General features: G+C 39.7%; 1 protein-coding gene across 1 annotated transcript; it reads right to left on the bottom strand.

The window, feature by feature from the left end:
- Positions 1-1,480: 1,480 nt before the first annotated feature.
- On the bottom strand, positions 1,481-17,787 carry LOC117291361 (platelet binding protein GspB-like). Its single transcript, XM_033773009.1, has 9 exons — positions 16,271-17,787; positions 9,634-9,723; positions 8,637-8,683; positions 6,809-6,897; positions 5,956-6,034; positions 4,765-4,864; positions 4,011-4,394; positions 2,394-2,640; positions 1,481-1,527 (listed from the first exon to the last, which is right to left on the bottom strand). Exons 1-9 carry the CDS (start codon positions 17,609-17,611, stop codon positions 1,481-1,483), a joined length of 2,424 nt encoding a protein of 807 aa, XP_033628900.1. The 5' UTR covers positions 17,612-17,787.
- Between the last annotated feature and the right edge of the window lie 1,920 nt (positions 17,788-19,707).

Below are 19,707 nucleotides of genomic sequence, written 5' to 3'. Positions count from 1 at the left end.
TGTGAAAATTTGAGCTCGATTGGTCGTCCAAGTTGCCGGATATGAGTGAAAGAAAAATAACCCTTGTCACACGAAGTTGTGTGCGTTTAGATTTCAAGACCTCAAGCTCTAAATCTGAGGTCTCGAAATCAAATTCGTGTAAAATTACTTCTTGCTCGAAAACTATATGGCGCTTCAGAGGGAGCCGTTTCTCACAATGTTGTATACCATCAACCTCTTCCCATTACTCTTCACCAAGAAAGGTTTTATGGCAATAATTATTATGAGTAATTACCAATAGTGTCCACAGCCTTTAAGTTTCTAGGTAAACATGGCTGTCAAAACTGGCTGCACCTTTTTTGAACCACCATGTAGTAAATGTTTCCTTTATTTGTATGTAGTTGTATGCTTCCGATCAAGATTTAAACAAATCATAAAGTAAAATTATCGACAACTCTGCCGAGAATGTATGTTAGAGTGATTTGTCCTCCCATTTCTTTTCCAGTTTTCCTTTGTTACATAGTTTTTTTCCCGTTTCAATTAACAGGTCATTGATTGTTGTAACCCCCCCCCTTCTTCGATGAGCCCCATGGTATACTTCTATTTATAGCTATTTAATACATCGAACTCCCATTATGCAACAGCATGATCCTCAAGAGACTCTTGTTCATTGCCATTTCTTGGGTATGTCTTAGCATCAATTATTGCCTCAATCACTGTAATATGAGTCACTATGATATGACCCACTGTTCAACCACTAAAGATTGTTCTTTTTGAGCAACTGGCATCATCATATCAACTATGTAATAAAACTTATATTGGAGTCTCATAATATAGTGAATCAGGCACTACAACAAAGAAAAACACTTTTTAAGACAGTTTATGAATTAGAATATAACAGTACCAATACTGAATTGTTATAAATATCACACCCGATTTGGGAATCAAAACACTCCTGCAAAATATGTGGAGCTATTATTGAAGTATGGTTCCTGTTCCTAAGGTGCTGATCAAACACAGGACGAACCGCTTCTCTTGACGATAAGAGTACACAAGTGTTATAATAATAATAGTACCAAAACTTATATGGCGCCCGATTCATGCTAACAAGCTCTAGGGCGCTGAACATGGGTATAGACAAACTGAAAATTAAGAAAATATTGAATTATAGTCACTGGACTAACAATGGAACCTATTGCTCTACGTTATGGGACCTATTGCTCTACATCCCACCCATAAAGTGCCAGAGCATACTCGGTAGCCTCTGCCAGCCTACCATGGAAAACCCAATCACTAAGTGATAAGTGTAACAGGGTTCTTTCACGTGCAACACAACACACAGGACTTATACGTCATCCAATGATCCTCCTGATCGACAAAGTAATTAAACCGATACGTCAAAACCACACTTATGCTGATCAAAAACACCAGAGCTTGAGTCCGGTAAACTAGAATGCTCGGCCTTAAAATATCATGTGATGCTGCATCATAGTGTCCTCCTCTATATCACTATGTGCCCACCCCCATTAACCACTCCCTTTTCCACTCCTGCAAGTTTTCATTAATAAATATAACATTCTATAAATAAGGCAGTATGGAAGTAATTTTTAAATATTCTCAATTAATGAGCAGATGCCATAAGCCTAGCAATCATATGGCTTCCGAAATAGAATTCTCTGGCAATTGGTCCTAAGTATACTAATCAAGTCATTTGCAAACTGTGAACAAAGTGTTATCAAGTTGGAGACAAGGTAACAGTTGATTGGCTAGACAAGTAGCAGGTGTTAAAAAGTCAGCAATTATGAAATAAATCCATGCAGATGTGAGAAGAGTTCATGACTTATAAAACAAACAGGGTGAGAGTAATTTCTGACAAAAAAAGTCTGAAATTGGGATCCGTATCTTTTTCGTTACAATATATATTTTGTATGCAAGTTTGGTCATAAACAAGGCTAAAAGCCACTCTAATGGGGCTACAATGTAAATTGAAATGATGGCAATTCCACCTGGTGACCCCTGGAGTTATAGATTCCTATGAGTTTTTGGAACTCATTCCTATGCGTTTTTTCCTCAGTGCTAGAGTCGAGAGAGTAGATCAAAGAGAAGGGCTTATTTTGTTTGAAGATTTGTGTTTGTATTCAGATAAAAGTCTGAAATTTCTTGTACTCTACAGAGAATTTTTAACAATTTGTTGCAGCTATCTGTCAACATCATGATATCAATGTCACTTCCTATACATTCTGAGTGAGTTTGATGTCCGATTTGAAGTGACTCGTTAGAGAGAAGTTTTACCCTACTTTATAAATCCACTGCCCCCTACAAAAGCATTCAGGAAAAGGTTTGAAATCCACATTTCGACCTGAGGAAGTAATAATAACAAATCATAAGACATTTTAAAATCAGAATTGACTTACGAATCAATGGCGTCCGAGTGAATCTCTGGACCGGCTCCATCGGGATCTCGTACTCTGACTTAGTTGAGCCTTCCACTAGACTGGACACATCCGGTAGCTCGCAGTTTGATGGCGGCGCCGCCGTCGCGACAGTTTTCGGTGTCTTTGCAAAGAATCTTGACTGCATGCGGTTGAAGAGTGACTTTTGAACCTCTGTCTTCGTCTGGGCACTGGAGACCCTCGATTGAACCCTCTGGAGGAAGGACACCTGGTGGAGAAAAACACCGACAATGATGAAGATTATAAAAAGCTAAAATGGTGTTATCTCAAATCTGTCTGTGTTTATAATCTCAAGTTAATGATGAAACTCTAATGTTTCTGATCAGCAGAGTGTGGGTTCGAATCCCCAGCCGCGACACTTTTGTGTCCTTAAACAAGACACTTAACCACTAATGCTTCGTCCTTTGGATGGGATGTAAAGCTGTTGGTCCCATGTGTTGTGTAACACATGTAAAAGAACCCAGTGCACTTACCAAAAATAGAAGGGGTTCGCCCCGATGTTCCTGGCTGTGGCTGCTGTATGCGCCGTTGCACCTTGTAAACCCTTATAAGGTGCTAAATAATTGGGTCTCAGAATTCATCACTGCAATAACCTATCTTTCCGAGAGTTTGTATACTCTCAGTACCTTGTTTGGTAGAAACGTGCGCGATATAGGACTTTGATATTATTAATAGGAACTTTTTTATCAAGCATAAATTATATGAACTTAGTATCACAGCAAGCACCCTTACAAAGTGGAATAATAAGAGGATGACGAGGTGGACGACCGACCCCCTCCAGCTCAGGACCACCATCATTCTCCTCCCTAATGTAAATTAAACTGTTTTTATTTATTACTGGGTGATGAGAAGCTATAGTAGGGTGACCTATGTTTACATTAAAACTGCCCCCTGTTGACAAAACACTATTATACGTCATGTTTCGCAGGACAAAAAGACGCATAGACTGCGTACACTTTCTAGCTGGCTGCCAAAACACAAAGGTTTTGCCTGGCCGTATGTGCGCGAATCATGTCATGGTTTTTGAGTGACAAGGTCACATCGTCTATGCTTTAACTATTGCAAAACCAAAAATGTGGAACGCTTCGACACATAGTAGTGCCTCTCATCCAAGAGACCTTCCTATTGTGTTCAGGGGAAAACATAAACTTTTTACAGCAGTTTGTGTGTTCTGCTAAAGGAGGGTTTTACCTCCTCTGGTTACAACCCTCATTTGTACCTAATTTTGTTGTACATCTTTTTTACTTGTAATCAATATTCTTGCACTTTTGTTGTTGTACAACTGGAAATATAACAAACAAACTCCCCAATACAAACAAATAAACTTTACCTTCACCCAGGGGTAAATGGGTACCTGTGAGGGCAGAGATGGTTCTTTTGATTGGTTTAGCCGAGTAGTGCATATATTGCGCACAGGCTGTATACTCCCCAGGGAGCTGAGATGGTTTAAGGAATGATTTAAGGCCCATTGAAAAGGGGTAATGATGTCGGAAGCGCTTTGAGACACCCCTCGGGCGTGAAAAGCGCTATATAAAAACGGTCTATTATTATTATTATTATTATTATTATTATTATTACCTTTCCTGAATTTTTTACTTCCTTTTCCTCCTCATTCTTAACCTCCTTGTTGGCTTTGCTTGCCTCTACCTTCCGCAGGCGACTCGGCGACCACGACCTATTGTGTGCCTTTGCTCGTTTGTTTCCCGTCCTGCCTGCCGTACTCCTCACCACCGCTGCTTCGGCAGTCTTGCCTCCGAGATTACCACTGCTGTACGTGCTGGGTATGGCAGAGGCGGTCGAATTGTGCTTCTGGAAGTGTTTGGGTGAGGTTCGAATCCCGACTGACGTCATTGGCTTTATGATGATGTCATTCATGCGGGGTGGGATTTGTGGTGGCTTCGGTGAGGAGGATCTTGGGAAGGTGTTCACATTGCGATCTTTTGACTCCAGCAAGCGTCTTAGCTGCAAACAAGTTTTAAAAAAGGTTAAGGGAGCTATAAGAATTTAAATTTGAACAGATCTTGTTTAATTTGAAAGTATTCTATATTAATACTGAGGACTCCACATAGCTACCTTTTTTGTACAATCCCATATTGACTATTGACATATCGATTGCTTAATTGGTGAATCTTTAAAGGGATGGTGGGAAGGTGGACAGTTAGGAGTACTACAAACCCCCAATGCCCTGTGCTGACGGCACTCTAAAAATACTGCTCTATGTTGGGCCATGAAATTGGTCTTAAGGCCCTCTCAGGTGTAGGGCATTTCAGTTGGGAAAATACAGTCATTTTGATTTGTGAGATGTCACAAAGTTACACGTGCCAGGACTCACCTCATGTTCAAGAGCAAGGGCTCTTGCCTCGGCATTATTAGCTCGGTCCTCGGCCATTCGGACTAACTCCCTGTGAATTGTACCAGACACCATCTCTGCCCTGTATCGACAAAAGAAGAAAGTTTGATATAGATAGAAGCTATGCATGATCAGGGGCCGATTTCACGAAACTATACGCAACTGCGTAAGTCCACTTGCCCAACGTTTATGGCGTAAGTTGCGCCATATACGTTGCGCAAGTGGACTTGCGCAGTTGCGTACAGAGTATTTGTAGTTGTAGTGTAGGATTTTTGGATATAAGCTCAGAGAAGAAGTAAAACCGTTTCATCCAGCTCCTAACTTTGCAAGATTCCGCAATTCCATTTTAGAAAATTTAACTAAAATTCAATCTTTCGGTGAACAAAATAAATAATATGATAAATAAGCCACTTTTATGTTGCGCTTTTTATCTACCGGCACCTCAAAGTGGATAAATCATAAATTTTTTCAGACAGGTTTTAAAAAAAAGTTGGACTATGAAACCCATTTACCAGGGTGATGCGGCACATTCAGCAGCCCTTGCAAGAAACACTGGGGCAAACACATTCTCTTTGCGATAATTGTAACTGGATTTGTCTACATGCCTTACACAACACATACAAATCTCTGCATTACATCCCACCCGAAAGACAACACATTCTTGGTTAAGTGTCTTGCTTACAGGAACACGTTGCCTTGGATCGTCTATAAAAAGCATTTGTAACCATTTGTTATAAAATGCATATGGTTAGAAAGATTTTGTAAAAGTAGAATACAATGATCTACACAAATATCCATCAAAATTGCGCGGTTTTTGTTTTTACATCGTCGACTAACATGGTCGGCCATTTATGGGAGTCAAATTTTTCTTCGCGATGTAAAAGGAAAACCGTGAAATTCCGAGGCATGTTATTGTGGATCATTATATTCTACTTTTAAATTATCTATCATAACCATAACGGTTTCAAACGCTTTTCGAAGACCAACTCGACTGATCAAAGGCAGTGTGTTCCTTTAAGGACACAAGTGCAAGACCAGGACTTGAACCCTCAATATGCCTATCCGAAAAAACCAGAGGTTGCGTACAGTGCGCTTAAACGCTCCGTCACAAAGAACCAATGGTATAGCATGCATGGACAATTTTTCTGGCCTGCAAAGTTTACAACAACTTACTTTTCTCGACTTGCTTGGGCCAAGCGAGACAGCAGTTGGTTGACTTCATCTTTGGATGTAAGCAGCTCTGTCTGGACAACTTGAGATGGGGGAGAAAAAGAAGTCGTTCACATTAATTGATGGCACAAAAAAGCACTGTAAGGAAATCAGCCAGCAAGTCTAGATTAAACTTTACTTTCTTTTTTAACTTGAATTTTTATAATTCGTTGTGCTTTATTATGAGTTGCCCGGCTCTTGGCTTGATGGTGGATAATGCACATTACTCCTGGATGGGGGAGGGTTTGTTTGGTCTTTCATTGTCAATGTGTTTTTGAGAACCAAATGGCCAGCCAAATTGAAAGTCACTTTCTGACAGGGTTCTCTTGTATTGTTTCTAAAAGTTTTTTAGTGCACCAGCAGCATCGGAGGTTGTTCCTTGATGTATTTGCCTGCCCAGCTGGGTTGCTCAGTACTTTGCTTTCAATACTTTCACTTTTTCGCTGTGTTCTTCTTTTGAAGAAAACGTATAGTTTGCTCTTGTAGATCTTCTGCTTGTCCATTTTGTAAATGTTTGTTGGCAAATAAAATAAAATAAAAATTAAATTAATTTATATGGAGATGTGGGGGACAGCTACCAGATGACAAAATTAAACAATGTGAATTTGAAGAAAAGCAAGCAATGAAGCATTTGTTGTTCTGTCCAGATAAACAAACATAAGACCTTTGCACAAAAAAGACCTGCGATCCACTGCCCTGAAAATATCTTAGTGACAGCGACCAAGTGGTAAAAACCATTGCAGTCTGCCAAGGTTGTGAGAGTGCTCGTCACTAATTAGAGAAACACGATATAAATATCACATTTGAGGATATTTACCTTCCAATCTAGCTTTGGCTTCAGTGTCTTTAGCCTCGGCAATCTTCCGATCAAGATCACCCTCTTGCTCCTTTGGGCTGACGGATGAGCTGAGCAGTAATTAATCACATCATTAATTAGCAACACTTAGTATAAACTAAACCAGTTAAAATTGCTTAAGTCAGTGACAAGGAACAAGTCATTTCTTAGCACAACTCAAGGCAAGACATTACAGGGAATGTATCACCGTGGGCAAGTCATATGTCATTTAATTACAAGACAAGTTGAAACCAAAGTAATATGTCAACAAGGCAATCCCACCGGATATCTTGTAAAGACGATTTCATTAAATCATAGGTCAGTTTAGTCATGCTATACAAAGTAAAACACAACAACTTATCAAAATTTACAAACTTTCACATATACCCAGGGTTTGCCCCTGACTTTTATCAACGACTACAATCTCGGCCAAAATGCTTGGGCCACCCATTCGCAACACGACTATAAACATTCTCTCCCTTGTCTCCCCCCCCCCCCCCCCCCCCGCTCAATGTTGATGAGGGTGCAGACCGCGCGATAAGAGCCAACATTGAGAGGGGGCACGGGGCCTTGGTGCAGGGGCCCAACGGCATACGGCAGGATTGTAGACTGCAGGACCAGTTTCTTATTCCTCAAGTTCACCGGCTTTTTCACCAGTACATATTCAAACAAAAAATAGCTTGCCACCAGGACCACTTGCACTGGAGACTGTGGATGGGCCATCTGTTTTTACCAGAATTTAGCCACCAGACCACTGTTAAGGAAGAACACTGATACCTTTGCTCTTAACTTTCAAATGTTTTGCACCATCTGGCCCCTTCAAAGCTAAAAACTTTATTATACCCAGGGTTTGCCCTTTAACTTTTGTTTAGTGACTATAGCCCACACGACCAGTTATAGCTTGACCACTAATAGTTGTTTTTTAGGACATTTTAGTCACACCGTATTAGGGTCTGCCCTTAACTTTGTCAGTGACTGGACTGCAAAACTACTTTCTTATTTCTCAAGCCCACCAGTACACATATTCATACAAAATACAGCTGCTTGTCCACACTTGAACTAGCCAGCTGGACCACTTGGACTGGAGACTTTGGACTGGCCATCTGTTTGTCACTAGAATTTTGCCAGCAGACCACTAGGGGAGAACACTCCTGATACCTTTGCTCCTAACTGAAAACCCTTAGCCATTTTTTATCGCAACCAACTTTCTTTCTTTTTTGCACGTACGTATCATTTTCAAATTAGGCATATCTCCATCAACTCAATGTCAATGTGTCTGTCTCCAAATCAAGTCGAGCCAACATTTTCTTTTCAAAATGTCAAGTCAGATAAAAAGTCATATTCCATCGATACCGAATGCTCAAACCTGCCAATCTTCAGATATTACAAGTAGATTCAACATAATTAAAGGGCAAGACTTTACCTTGGATTGGGCGAGTTGGTCTATGAACAGAGTTTAAAAATCGTCTGTTATAACATGCATTCGGTTATAACAATATTATAAAAGTAGAATATAATGATCCACACAAATATGCCTTGAAATTGTATGGTTTTCCTTGTATGTCGTGAATTAATACGACCCGCCTTTATTTTATTTTTTAGAGTCAGGTTTTTGACTCCATAAAATGGCAGACCGTGTTAGTTCGCAAAGTAAAAGGAAAACCACGCAATTTCAAAGCATATTTGTGAGGATCATTTTGTTCTACTTTTAAAATATCTTTCTAAACAGATCAATTGACAACAACTGGTTTCAAACGCTTTCCATGGACCAACTCGACCGATCCAAGGCAACGTGTTCCTTTAAACTTACCACGTCTCCCCACTTTCACCTGTTCGCCCTTTCTCAAGGTTGGCTATCTGTTTGCATATCGAGAGACAACAAGTAAGAATGTTATCACGGAAGGTACTAGAGAGGACATGACTGTTGACACTGAACCTGTCATTTGAAGTGTTAAAATGTTGTGATGTTTTAAGAAAGGGCAAGGTTGGAGGAAATAGCAAATTGAGATCCTCGTCTCACGAGGCACCTCGAGGGTGGGTGCGATTAGCATCTCATCTAGCTTCTCGAGGGTGGGCCGATGGGGGTCAGAAATATACCCCATGCCTAGTTCAAGTTGAAGACTTCTATTTATCCAATTGTTTATGCTTTCAAATAATAACAATAATAGTAAAGCGCTTTTTCCAGCAGTTGCAAAGCACTGCAGTAAAACAAATGAAAACCACAGAGGAAAAATATTAAACATGTTGAACAAACAAGTGAGTTTTAAGATGCTTTGTTGACTTGGAAATGGAAGTCACATTGGCCAATGACGAACGTAGTACTTCAGAGTGCAGGAGCCGTGCAGTTTCACAAAAACTAATTTTGCACACTTCAATATGTTGATCCTGTTTCTGGTCGTTAGTGCCCACTTGTTTGTATGCTTGTTTTCATCTTAATTGCTTGAATGATTGGATGCGAACTTGCTTGTTCTCTGAGTTTCTGTAAACAGTTGCTTCTTCGTAGTGTAAGTTGTTTCCTTGCTTGTTTTGCCTGCTTGAGAGTCTGATAGCTTACTTGGGAGTCTTGTTACTTACTTGATTGGTTTGTTGCTTATTGCTTACTTGAATGCCTGCTTCCATACAGGTTTTACCAGACTGCCTACTTGTCAATCTAATTGTTAACTTAATATTATTGTCTGCTTGCTCATCACAATGGTGGTTACTTTTCAATTGTTAGTGGTATTTCATATAGACTGTTGTGCCTACTTGCTTACTAGCAATCTGCTTTACTTGCTTAGCCTTTTTGTAAGTTGTTAAGCTTATCTTACCTCCTTTCTGGCCTTAGCTAGGCTCTTCTCTAACTCTGCTACTTGTACTCTGTACTGAGCGGCAATTTTGGTTGCCTCTCTGAGCTCACCCTGTCATGGAATAATAAAAATTATACTTTTTAACACCCAGGCAACTATAACATTTATTTTGGTTCGTAGACCATAAAAACGTTAATTAGCTTGAACTATGTGCACTTTCCATTTCCATTTAAACCTCTCATGGCTTTAGACTAGTGCGGAGTAGTTCAAGAATAACAGGTGTCCTGTTGAGACACACTTAACAAACACGAATAGGCCTATATTTGTTTGTAAATTTAGATCAAATCTATTAGCACAAAATTCAAGACTCTTTCCTCTCAACGGGACCTGCAAAAGAACTTCTAGCTCTTGTACTTTTTTTTTCTGCCACAGGTGACAACTAAAAAACAGTTTCCATAAAGGTTTTGGGGCATATGCCGGATGTAAGCTCTCAACTAATTAACTGAAAAGAAAAAAAACATTTTTCAAAAGAATAAGAAGAAAGCTTGGGACATATATAGTTTTCATTGCAGTCCTATAAAATGTGTAAAATGAAATAAAGATCATCATAATTTGATGTCCCCAAAAAGAAAGAAATGGGAGCAGCTGATGTTTTGGGGTAGAGCAAGATTATGTTTCTAAAAAGAAATTGTATAAACTTCAATGAACAAAATGAGGCTTAAAATAAAAAGCAGGGCCAAATTTATGATGCTGTTGAGCAGAAAATACTATTCTTTGCTAAGAAAAAAAATGAGTGTTGCAACTGTAAACTGTACCGAGTTTAGCCTGGTGGCAACCAGTTTCTGTCAAGGAATGTTTTTCTGTGCTTACCAAGTTGATATGAATTTGGGCTCGGGTTGCTTCACCACATTACAAAGAATTTGTGATAAATCATTGTGCAGTGGGCAGGGCAATTTTGTAAAGCTGTTTAGCTAAGCAAACAATTAGTTTCAACATTGTAAACTGTAAAGCATTTTGCCTGGTAACCAGTTTATGTTTCAGTGCTTAGCAAGTTTTTAGATGCTTACAGGCATTATAAAATAGGGCCCATGTCCCATCACCACATTATCCAGAATTTGTGTATATCATCGTGTGCAGGGGGGCAGGGAATCGGACTAAGATTTCCTCACCAGGCAATGGCTTCATATGAACAATAAGCAAGATTGATGAGCTACTGCTTATCTTAAGACAACCTTCAATGAGTTTATCCTACCTCCTCATAGTGTCAAGACACCCTTCTATTATTCAAGACACTATTATCAGTAACCTTAAAATGTGCTCTAAGGGTGTAACTCCCGGTCTTGGAAATGTTTGATTCTAAATTTGAAAGTGCATGGTTTTTATAAATCCATTTTCACGATGCTCTATTCCCTAAATGAGAATGAATTGCTTTATCCCTAGGTCTACCCCCGGCCTGCCTGGACAAATGTGGAGTCTGGGTAAGTGGTAAGACCCTTGGGTATTTTTGAAACAAGTCTGAACCCTGTGGAATAGGGACCTATAGGCGGGGACAGTAGGGTTACAAAAAAAATGAGGTTTCCATGGGCTGCCATAACAGTGATCGGTCCTTCCAGTAGTGGGATCTTCTTGAGCTAAATTTTGTCCAACCTTTAACTGGCCAGTCGCTACCACCCACGCCGATCAAGTCACAGGGTTCCCGACGAGGGCAACAGACTTTACGTCTACATGCTTGATCCTTCCTGTCTTCATAAACATACCAGATGTCCTAATCAACAAGTTCTAATCTTGTGATAATGGACAAATTTAGCTCATCAAAAAGGTTCCAAATATACCTTTCTTATAACATGTATAATGTGGAATCTTAGAAAGAAATCAAGACATGTGGACTGGTTGGTAATTTCTTGATTTGATTCAAGTTGGACTGATCGCTGAATCACTTAGGTGTGGATGTTGGACCTCTGCCGCAGTACTGAAACAAGAATAACCAAATTCGGTTGAATCCAGATTAAATCTTAGAAAGAATTCGAGAACGCATGGACAGGTCTATCATTTCTTGATAAGACGATTCCAGGTAGGCTCATCTCTGAATCACCTGGGTGTGAAAATTGGACCTTTGCCTAAGAATCGTTACGGAAACGAGAATAACCAAATCCGGTCTAGAATCCAGACTCAATTTCCTATTGTTTATATATACACACAAAACACACGCACACACGCTTCTGCAAATCCCCAATACCCTCGGTCTATTCATATAGGTCAACCTAACTGATGACAGCTGTCAAAGTAGATAAATAAGTCGCTTCCTCTCTTACCGAGAAATAACCATGGCGACTGTTTTCAAACAAAATTATGTTGTCACTCGGCACAAAAGACCACTTGTTATGAAGCACAACAGGCCATGGAACTTTGTAAATCCCACAAGAACAAGATGCGTGTCAAGAGTTGCATGATGAAATAAAAAAAGGTACTAACTAGGCCGACACTATGACTAGGTATGGAAATTCTTTAAAAAACATTTAAACCCCCCTTCCTACTCAAACGTTGATTTAATTTTTAATTTTACACAGGTTCAGAAAAAAAGCAACAAAATAATTTAAAATTATGAACAATTCAAATAACTTAATCTTCCAGCACGCGCTAGTCCTCCAATCAGATGTTCAAACCGGAGTGTGATATCAGGCGATAAGTTACTCCCAGTTTTTACATTGCACTCTGTATATTGTGAGTGTCAATGCTTAACGCTCCGCATGCGGTCAGTGCAAAAAGTAACATTCTAAACTTTGTGCGTGCAAAACCCAAAATAAAAGCATAACCTAACCTCATTGACTTAATGAGACTGGAAGATAAATTTGTTATCATAACTTATAATAGTTTAAAATATACTGTCTTTACAGGCAGTGGACGCTATTGGTAATTACTCGTAATAAATATCATAAAACCTTTCTTGAATAAGAGTAATGGGGAAAGGATCTGAAAGCACACAACTTCGTGTGACCATGGTGCGACACGGGTGGTTTTTTTCTTTTTTCATTAATATCTCGCAACTTAGACAACCGATTGAGCTCAAATTTTCACAGGTTTGTTATTTTCTGCATATGTTGAGATACACCAAGTGAGAAGACTAGTCTTTGACAATTATCAATAGTGTCCAGTGTCTTTAATTCTACAATAGCCAGTGGTGTAACAAGATAACAAGGGGGGGGGCAGCAGCAGCCTCAACATTTCAAACACTCTGCTCCTCTTCAGGAGAAAGAGTAGTATACTTTTAGCAGCGTCAATACCACGCTGGCTCTTTTGAAAGTCAATACCCCTCCCAAAAGAGGGTTGTACTGGCAAGTTTACTTGTTATGTTCCTTTTTTTCCACTCCATGTAAAGCCTCAAACATCAATCACTTACAATGATAACCTTTTCAACCTGTTATGTTTTTTTTTTTACTCGTTTAACTTACACTAATTATAGTAACCAATGGACATCTTTCCTTTTGTGTATAGCAACACGATTTTTGAGAAAGGAAGACGATTGTATTTGCGTGTTAATCTAAAATAGCCTTAAAATGTCAAGGCGAAACTCTTGTGACGCCCAACAGATAAAAGGATTAGTGTTAGATCTGTGTCTCCTTTGCAATTATAAACATCTATTTGCTCAAAACAAAAGGGCACTTTGTGCTACTCCTCATCAAGCAGTTCAGCGAAAAAAAGTTTTATATCTGGAAAGCAGTTCCTAAAAAGGTTCTTAAAAAGAAGCCAACTTAAGATGAGGTCTAAAAATAAGGAAAAACTTAGTTGAATTACCTTATTAATTAAACCTTATTTTAAAAGGAGACCACAGAGTGGGTATTTATTAATTGGCTTTATTTTTGAAGTTTGGCTTAAAGGGAAGGTTTACGTTTGATAAAGACACTGAAAATTAGTGGAAATAAAAAATATACAGCAGCTTTGGACAGTATAATGCACTTTGAGAGATTTTCATTTCTGAGTGATGTGGTTATGGAAAAAGATAATTGTTTAAATCACCCAAAATTTGAATCTGAGTAGAGTTTTTGACAGTAGCGTCTCTCAAATTGTTTATTCCAATTGCAGTTAAAACTCTTCCTGGGAGGACATTATCCCTCCGGATTCAGGTTAGTTTCATTGATATTGACCCCTTGCACGCGCGTCACACGCGGCGACTGTTCCAAGCTCACCATTTTGGTGGTCAATAGGTTTACGTGTAAACACACATCGCCTAAAATGCGCACTTCACTGAATAACACACATTGACATTCACCACCAAAATGGCGCATCCAAGAATATTCTGATGATGACGTCAGGTGAATATGGTCAATAGGATTAAATCATTTAAACAGTTCCAAAAGCAAACAAATACTTTCCCTTTAATAGCAGAAGCACTTAACATTTTAAGTTCTGGAGATTTGTTCTTGTTTTAAAGAGAAATTTAATTTGGTTTTAGAACACCCAGTTTGCAGAATCTTTAATCTAATTTATAATATAAAAAAATATCTTCACCAAAGACAATTCTACTTTTAATTCAGTTAATCCCAAACTCCTACACAGAATGCTAAAAGTGGGGCGACTAGAAACTGTCATAGCTCTTATCTTTTTCATTGGTTGAATGTTTTGCTCATATTGAGATCTGATTGGTTGGCTTATCAGTACATGTTTGCATTATTCATAAGAGAGACAGTTCTGATTAGATACAATAGGAACAGTGCAATTATTTACCTTTAATACATGTTTTTAAGGTCTCAACATATAAAAGCAGGCCTAAAATTTGGTTATTGAAGGGGCACATCAATTTACCTCTAAGGGCACTTCCAGGAAAAGTTTTAGTTGTATTGGAAATTTGCAGAGGACAACACCACAACAAAAGCACAGGGTACCACTGCAATTACTAGGGGTGCCTTGGGCTCATTCAAGGCCTGTAAGAAATTGTTTAAGAAGTTGATACAACAAAAACATCATTATTACTCCTGAGAAATTGTTTCAAAAATATACAAGCTACCATTTTTACACTAATTCGAATTTCCTCCCCAGTCCCCAAAATGTGCTATAACTTTTATGAGTTGGTGTATGCAATGTTATATAGTTAAAGTGTGGCTGTCACTGAACAGTTGTGTGCACCATCAGTGGTGATTGATGCTTTGAACATTAGGTTAGGATTAGCCATAAGGCATTGGATATTATGGGCAGGTCTGATATACAACATTCAAGACGCCTCCCTTAAAACCCCAAAGGTTATCGACACTATCTGCTTCTCTTGATCCCAGCTTTCTCTTAGCTGTCAAAAAACATTTCCACGTCCAATGTTTGGGGGGGGGGGGGGGGTTCAGCGAGATATGCCCGGGATTATAGCAAGGTTAGAAGACCCTGTACATAATTCTTACCCTATATTTAGACCTTCCAAGGCTTCCCAGGATGTCTCCAACACAGGCACGCTTTGGGTCAATACCCTATCCCCGTTATCCCCTTGATTAGGAAACACACCTCTTTTGTGTCACTACCTCCCCCCTATGCCCACTCCCCCCCCCCCTCCACACCTCTATCCCAGCAGAGACCCTCCAAGGTATTTTCCTGAGCATTTCCGGCCATCTTAGTATCTCCACCTGACTGTAGTAAACCAACATACATGTCACCTACATCAAGGGTAGTAACCACTTTCCTCTAAGTAATTCAGATCTGGACTAATGCCAAGTGCTCGTGTCTTGTAAGTTGAACTAAGGCCTTGAAGAAACTTAGCTGCTAAAACTTCAACTTACTGATTAAGAAGACATCGTTGCTGGGTTTTTTTCGTTTTTTTTTGCCATTTCATGTAAGAATGTAAATATCTTTAATTCAATAGAAGGAAGCAACGCATTGCAGCATACACTTTTTTCACCAGGTGACCTTTTATTATTTTTTTTATTTTACTCTGATCCATAGAGATTACTTCCAATTTTTACATCCGCAAATATTTGATGATCAATCCGGGGGGGGGGGGGGGGGGTGACCAGGGGAAGCCGCATGCAGCCACGGGGATCACCTAAAGGGGATGCAACTTTTTATTTAAAATATCACATAATATTAACCACAAGGGAAACTGATTGTGCGCATTAGTTTTGTTAACATTCCAATGGAACCCTTGACCAGTCCACTGGATGGTAAATTAACACACACTGAAATACTGGAACCCAATTAGAATGTTTCCACTATTCAAACTTTAAAGACGCTCTCTAAGTATGACCTACCAAAAACTATCCAAAGATCAATTTATCCAAAGTTTCTTTTTAACAATAGCCCCTTTAACACTTCCCTTTAATCTGGAAAATCACCATGTTAAGGAAAAACTTGTTAACACAGATTCTCTGGATTAAGCGGATTGTTCACACTTCACTTTTCAGAGCTAAAAAAATCACTGGATTAACAAATCTTAAACTGGCTTAATCCAGGTAAAAACTGTTAAACCCTGCCCAGGACTAGGGTTAACCTGCCACTCTCGGTGTTAGTATGGAACTGGGTTAACTTTTCTCTGGGTCAGATATTGTAATGTGAAAGGAATCTCCGGTTCAGTATTGCTCCATGTAGAAGTCTTTTTACAGGGTTGGCCAGTTACACGAATCAAGCTAGTGTTAAAAGGGCTATGAAGACAAACTTTACAAAAATGGAATTATGTCTCACTTACCTGTGCACTGCATTTTTCATCCCTGGCCAATGAAAGCTCCTTCTTTTTCTCCAGAAGATCCTCTTTCAGTTCCTTCACCTCAATCTCAACCATCTTCACCAGCTGCTCCGAGACCAACCTCATGTTCCTCTCCTGCTTGATCTCCGTCACCATTCCCTCAACCTGAGCTGGCTCACACACAAGATCTGCGCATTCACACAATCCAGTGCATAGTTTAAACTCCGTCTGGGTCGCTGTTGTTCCAATACTAATCGGGGTTTCATACTCATTACAGGAGGTCTTATTCAGGCTGGTTGTGGATCCCTTATATTTAGAACTGTCCAGGAGGCTGGCAGCAGGGGTGTCCGTAATCTCCTCGTTTGGATCAACATACTCCCTCTCTACGGTGTGATTACGCTTGGATTTTCGGCCAAGCCCATTCTGCGTGGGAAGGTTAACATAAACCACTGGCTCTCTTGCTTTGTTACGTATGGAACCACAGAACTGCAGTGGCGGTGGCACAACAACCATACTTTGACTCTCACCAAGGCGGATAGAAGAGTTACCGAGATTATCGGTAGAAATGAATTCTGAAATTTCTGCATAGTAACCGGAGCTTTTGTTACTTACGACCGAGTTTTTCTGACCTTTTCTCCTATCTGTCAATGGGGAAACGCCTTTGTTCTCTAAACTGAGGGACCAAGAGTCGTACAGATTCTCCACAGGGGTGCAGTTTTTGGGCGATTTCGTCCTCTTCGGTGTTGAGGATCCGAGATGAGAGGTATTGAAGAATGACTTTCCGATACTGGATTCAGAGGACCCTGAGCTGGAATTACTGGAGGTGGAGGTTGCAGAAGTTCCGGAAGACGCAGATGCAGATGATGATGCCGAGGCTGCTGAGCAAGCGGAAGATGCAGAGCAAGTTGTGGAACGATGATCAGATGGAAATTGGCCAGCCGCTGAGATCTTAGTAGTTTCTGTCTCTTTAGACATCGAGCTGTCAAGCATGGACACAGATCTTCGCTCACTAACATCCTTTACTACACATTTATCAGCTTCTTGCGTGGAGCTCTCTTGTTCGGCGATGCCTTTCTTCAGCTTGGAGGTTGGTTCAGCATCTTCATCTGTTGCCCCTTCTTTCTTAACTTCAGAAGGTGTATCTTTCTCTTTTTGTAACAGCAAAGACGACTGTGCATCTAAAGCTATTTTATCTTCCAAGTCAGGCCATCCTTTTCTGTGAGATTTATCTGCAATGCTTGACACAGTCTTATCAGATTTTACAGCTGGAGCTTCTTGGGACGTGACGACGGTTTCTTCTCCACCATGGTCTTCCGAGACAGGTTCTTCTGGTAGAGGTGGCATTGTTTTACCCAGAGATGCAGTACATGGTTTCTCCTTGATATTTTCTGACACCAAAGGAGTTGGGTCAGGGGTCACTATCACATTCAAAGAGCTTGATTCTGATTTTGGGGTCACTTTAACGAAACTTGGTTCTGTGTTTCCAGTAGGATGAGGCACAGGTTTCCTGGGGAAGTTCACTGGGGAGTATGGCTTCTTAAAGAATGTCCCTTCCATAGGAACAGTGTCATAGATGTGGTTCTCTCGATAGCCCGGCTTTCGTCTTGGAAGCGTTTTCGGGGGTGTCTTCGGCTCCAAGCCGCTCATAATTGGGCAATGTCCAATTTTGGCTGGTAAGGCGACCGGTACCGAAACAGACATGGTTAACACTGAAGTATCCGTAATTTTCATTTTCTTTCTAGATCCTGTGACTCAATTATAGTTGCTTTGTCTTTCTGCAAAGTTGTCACATAACATCCTGGTACTTGATGCCTGGTACTTTTCATCCAATCTTACTGATCATTCTTCCCTGAACTTTTCGTCCTAAGTCATCACATAACTGCTACCCCCTAAAATGGTGACCAGTTGAATCCAAAATGTCTCCTCCAGTTTTCGACAAAACGGTCTTGTCGGCTAGGCAGTTCAGACATGTGAATGTTTCCTGTGTAGTGTCACTTTGCTTTGGTCAGATAGGCCGCTGGATCCTATGACTCTGTTGCTGGTCAAGCGAGTGCTTGATCATTCTCTCTCTCTCTCTCTTGCCCCTCACGAGCAGCAATGATTGTGTCATTCAGTCTGAAAATCTCCTACCATGTGATGTTCCTTGTCACTTGAGTCACTATCCGTGCCACCTGTGGGGGTGCGAATTAAAAAGTTAATGCAACCGTCAGAAAAAAAGTCACGTAAGTGCCAGGACTGTCTTCTATTTAAGGCTGGGTTTTTTCTTGCCAAAACATGGGTCTATCAAAATAAAGCTGGCTTTAATTTTGAAAGTAAAATGTATGTCTCTATTGGTTTTAAATTAGATTATCTTACCAAGTCACACATTGTTTGGGTCTCTTATATTTAGCAGTTCGTGCAACACCCGAATAACTATTTACCTCAATTGGAAATTCTTGAGTGCTGTTTACACAAACAAAGTTATTTGTTTGGTTTTGAACTAACAGAAAAGCAGCTCATGCGTTTCAAGAGAAATAGTTAAGGAAACAAACTTTTCAAAGGGAAAGTATTTCGGTCATGAAGCTATTCAAATGTTTTGATCCTATAAAAATATAGATGTCTACATCAAAACTGTGTAAATATCTCAATTCAAAAAGTTGTTGCGTTTTTAAAAAGGGATTACTGACTTCTCAGATTAAATTTTTGGGCCATGAAAACTGTTATCTTTTTACAATGCTTAATACTATCAAAAGCTGCTGTAGGCTTTTAACCAACAGTTTTTAATGTCATTAATTTTAAAAGAGATTACCAAAAGTGTTAGTAAAGCATGGTAACACTCTCACAAATTTCTTTAAATTTTGAAGATACAAAACGTCCTTGGTGAGTTTTCATCAACTCAGCCCACGTTAATCAGAACAAACACCTCTCTTTCCATTGCATTACAACTGCTCAAGTCTGCAGCTAATCTGGGAGATGTTAAAAAAAATCACTGATCAGCGCTGGTGAGCAAAACAGACACCTGCCCAACTTCTTAGTCTCTCGTTATAGCTAGAACCTCGAGCCAAAGCCTTTCATTTTCTGAGCTGTATATTGACTGACTCATAGTTCGATTAAAAAAATTAAAGGAACGTTACAGAATTTGTAAGAAACAAAAATCGTGAAAATCACAGATTTACATAAAACTTACATGGTCTAATGACGATGATAGTTGAAAACATCCCTTGAAATATTTCTGTATGAAATGTCATATTTGATGAGAAATAAATAATCTAACTTAGCGTTTGGAGTTTATCGCTCAGTGAGCGTTTTATTCATTTTTGTTTTGGCATCGATGCAATGCAAAATTTGTAATCGGTTGTTCACTATTCTCTCGTGACCCAGATGGCCGATCGATCTCAAACTTCTACAGGTTTGTCAGTTTATGTACATGGTGGATTACATGAAGTGCTTACACTGCCAAC

This window comes from Asterias rubens, chromosome 6 (genome assembly GCF_902459465.1).
Source record: "Asterias rubens chromosome 6, eAstRub1.3, whole genome shotgun sequence".
Classification (NCBI taxonomy): domain Eukaryota; kingdom Metazoa; phylum Echinodermata; class Asteroidea; order Forcipulatida; family Asteriidae; genus Asterias; species Asterias rubens.
This window is presented reverse-complemented; position numbering and strand designations above follow the sequence as displayed.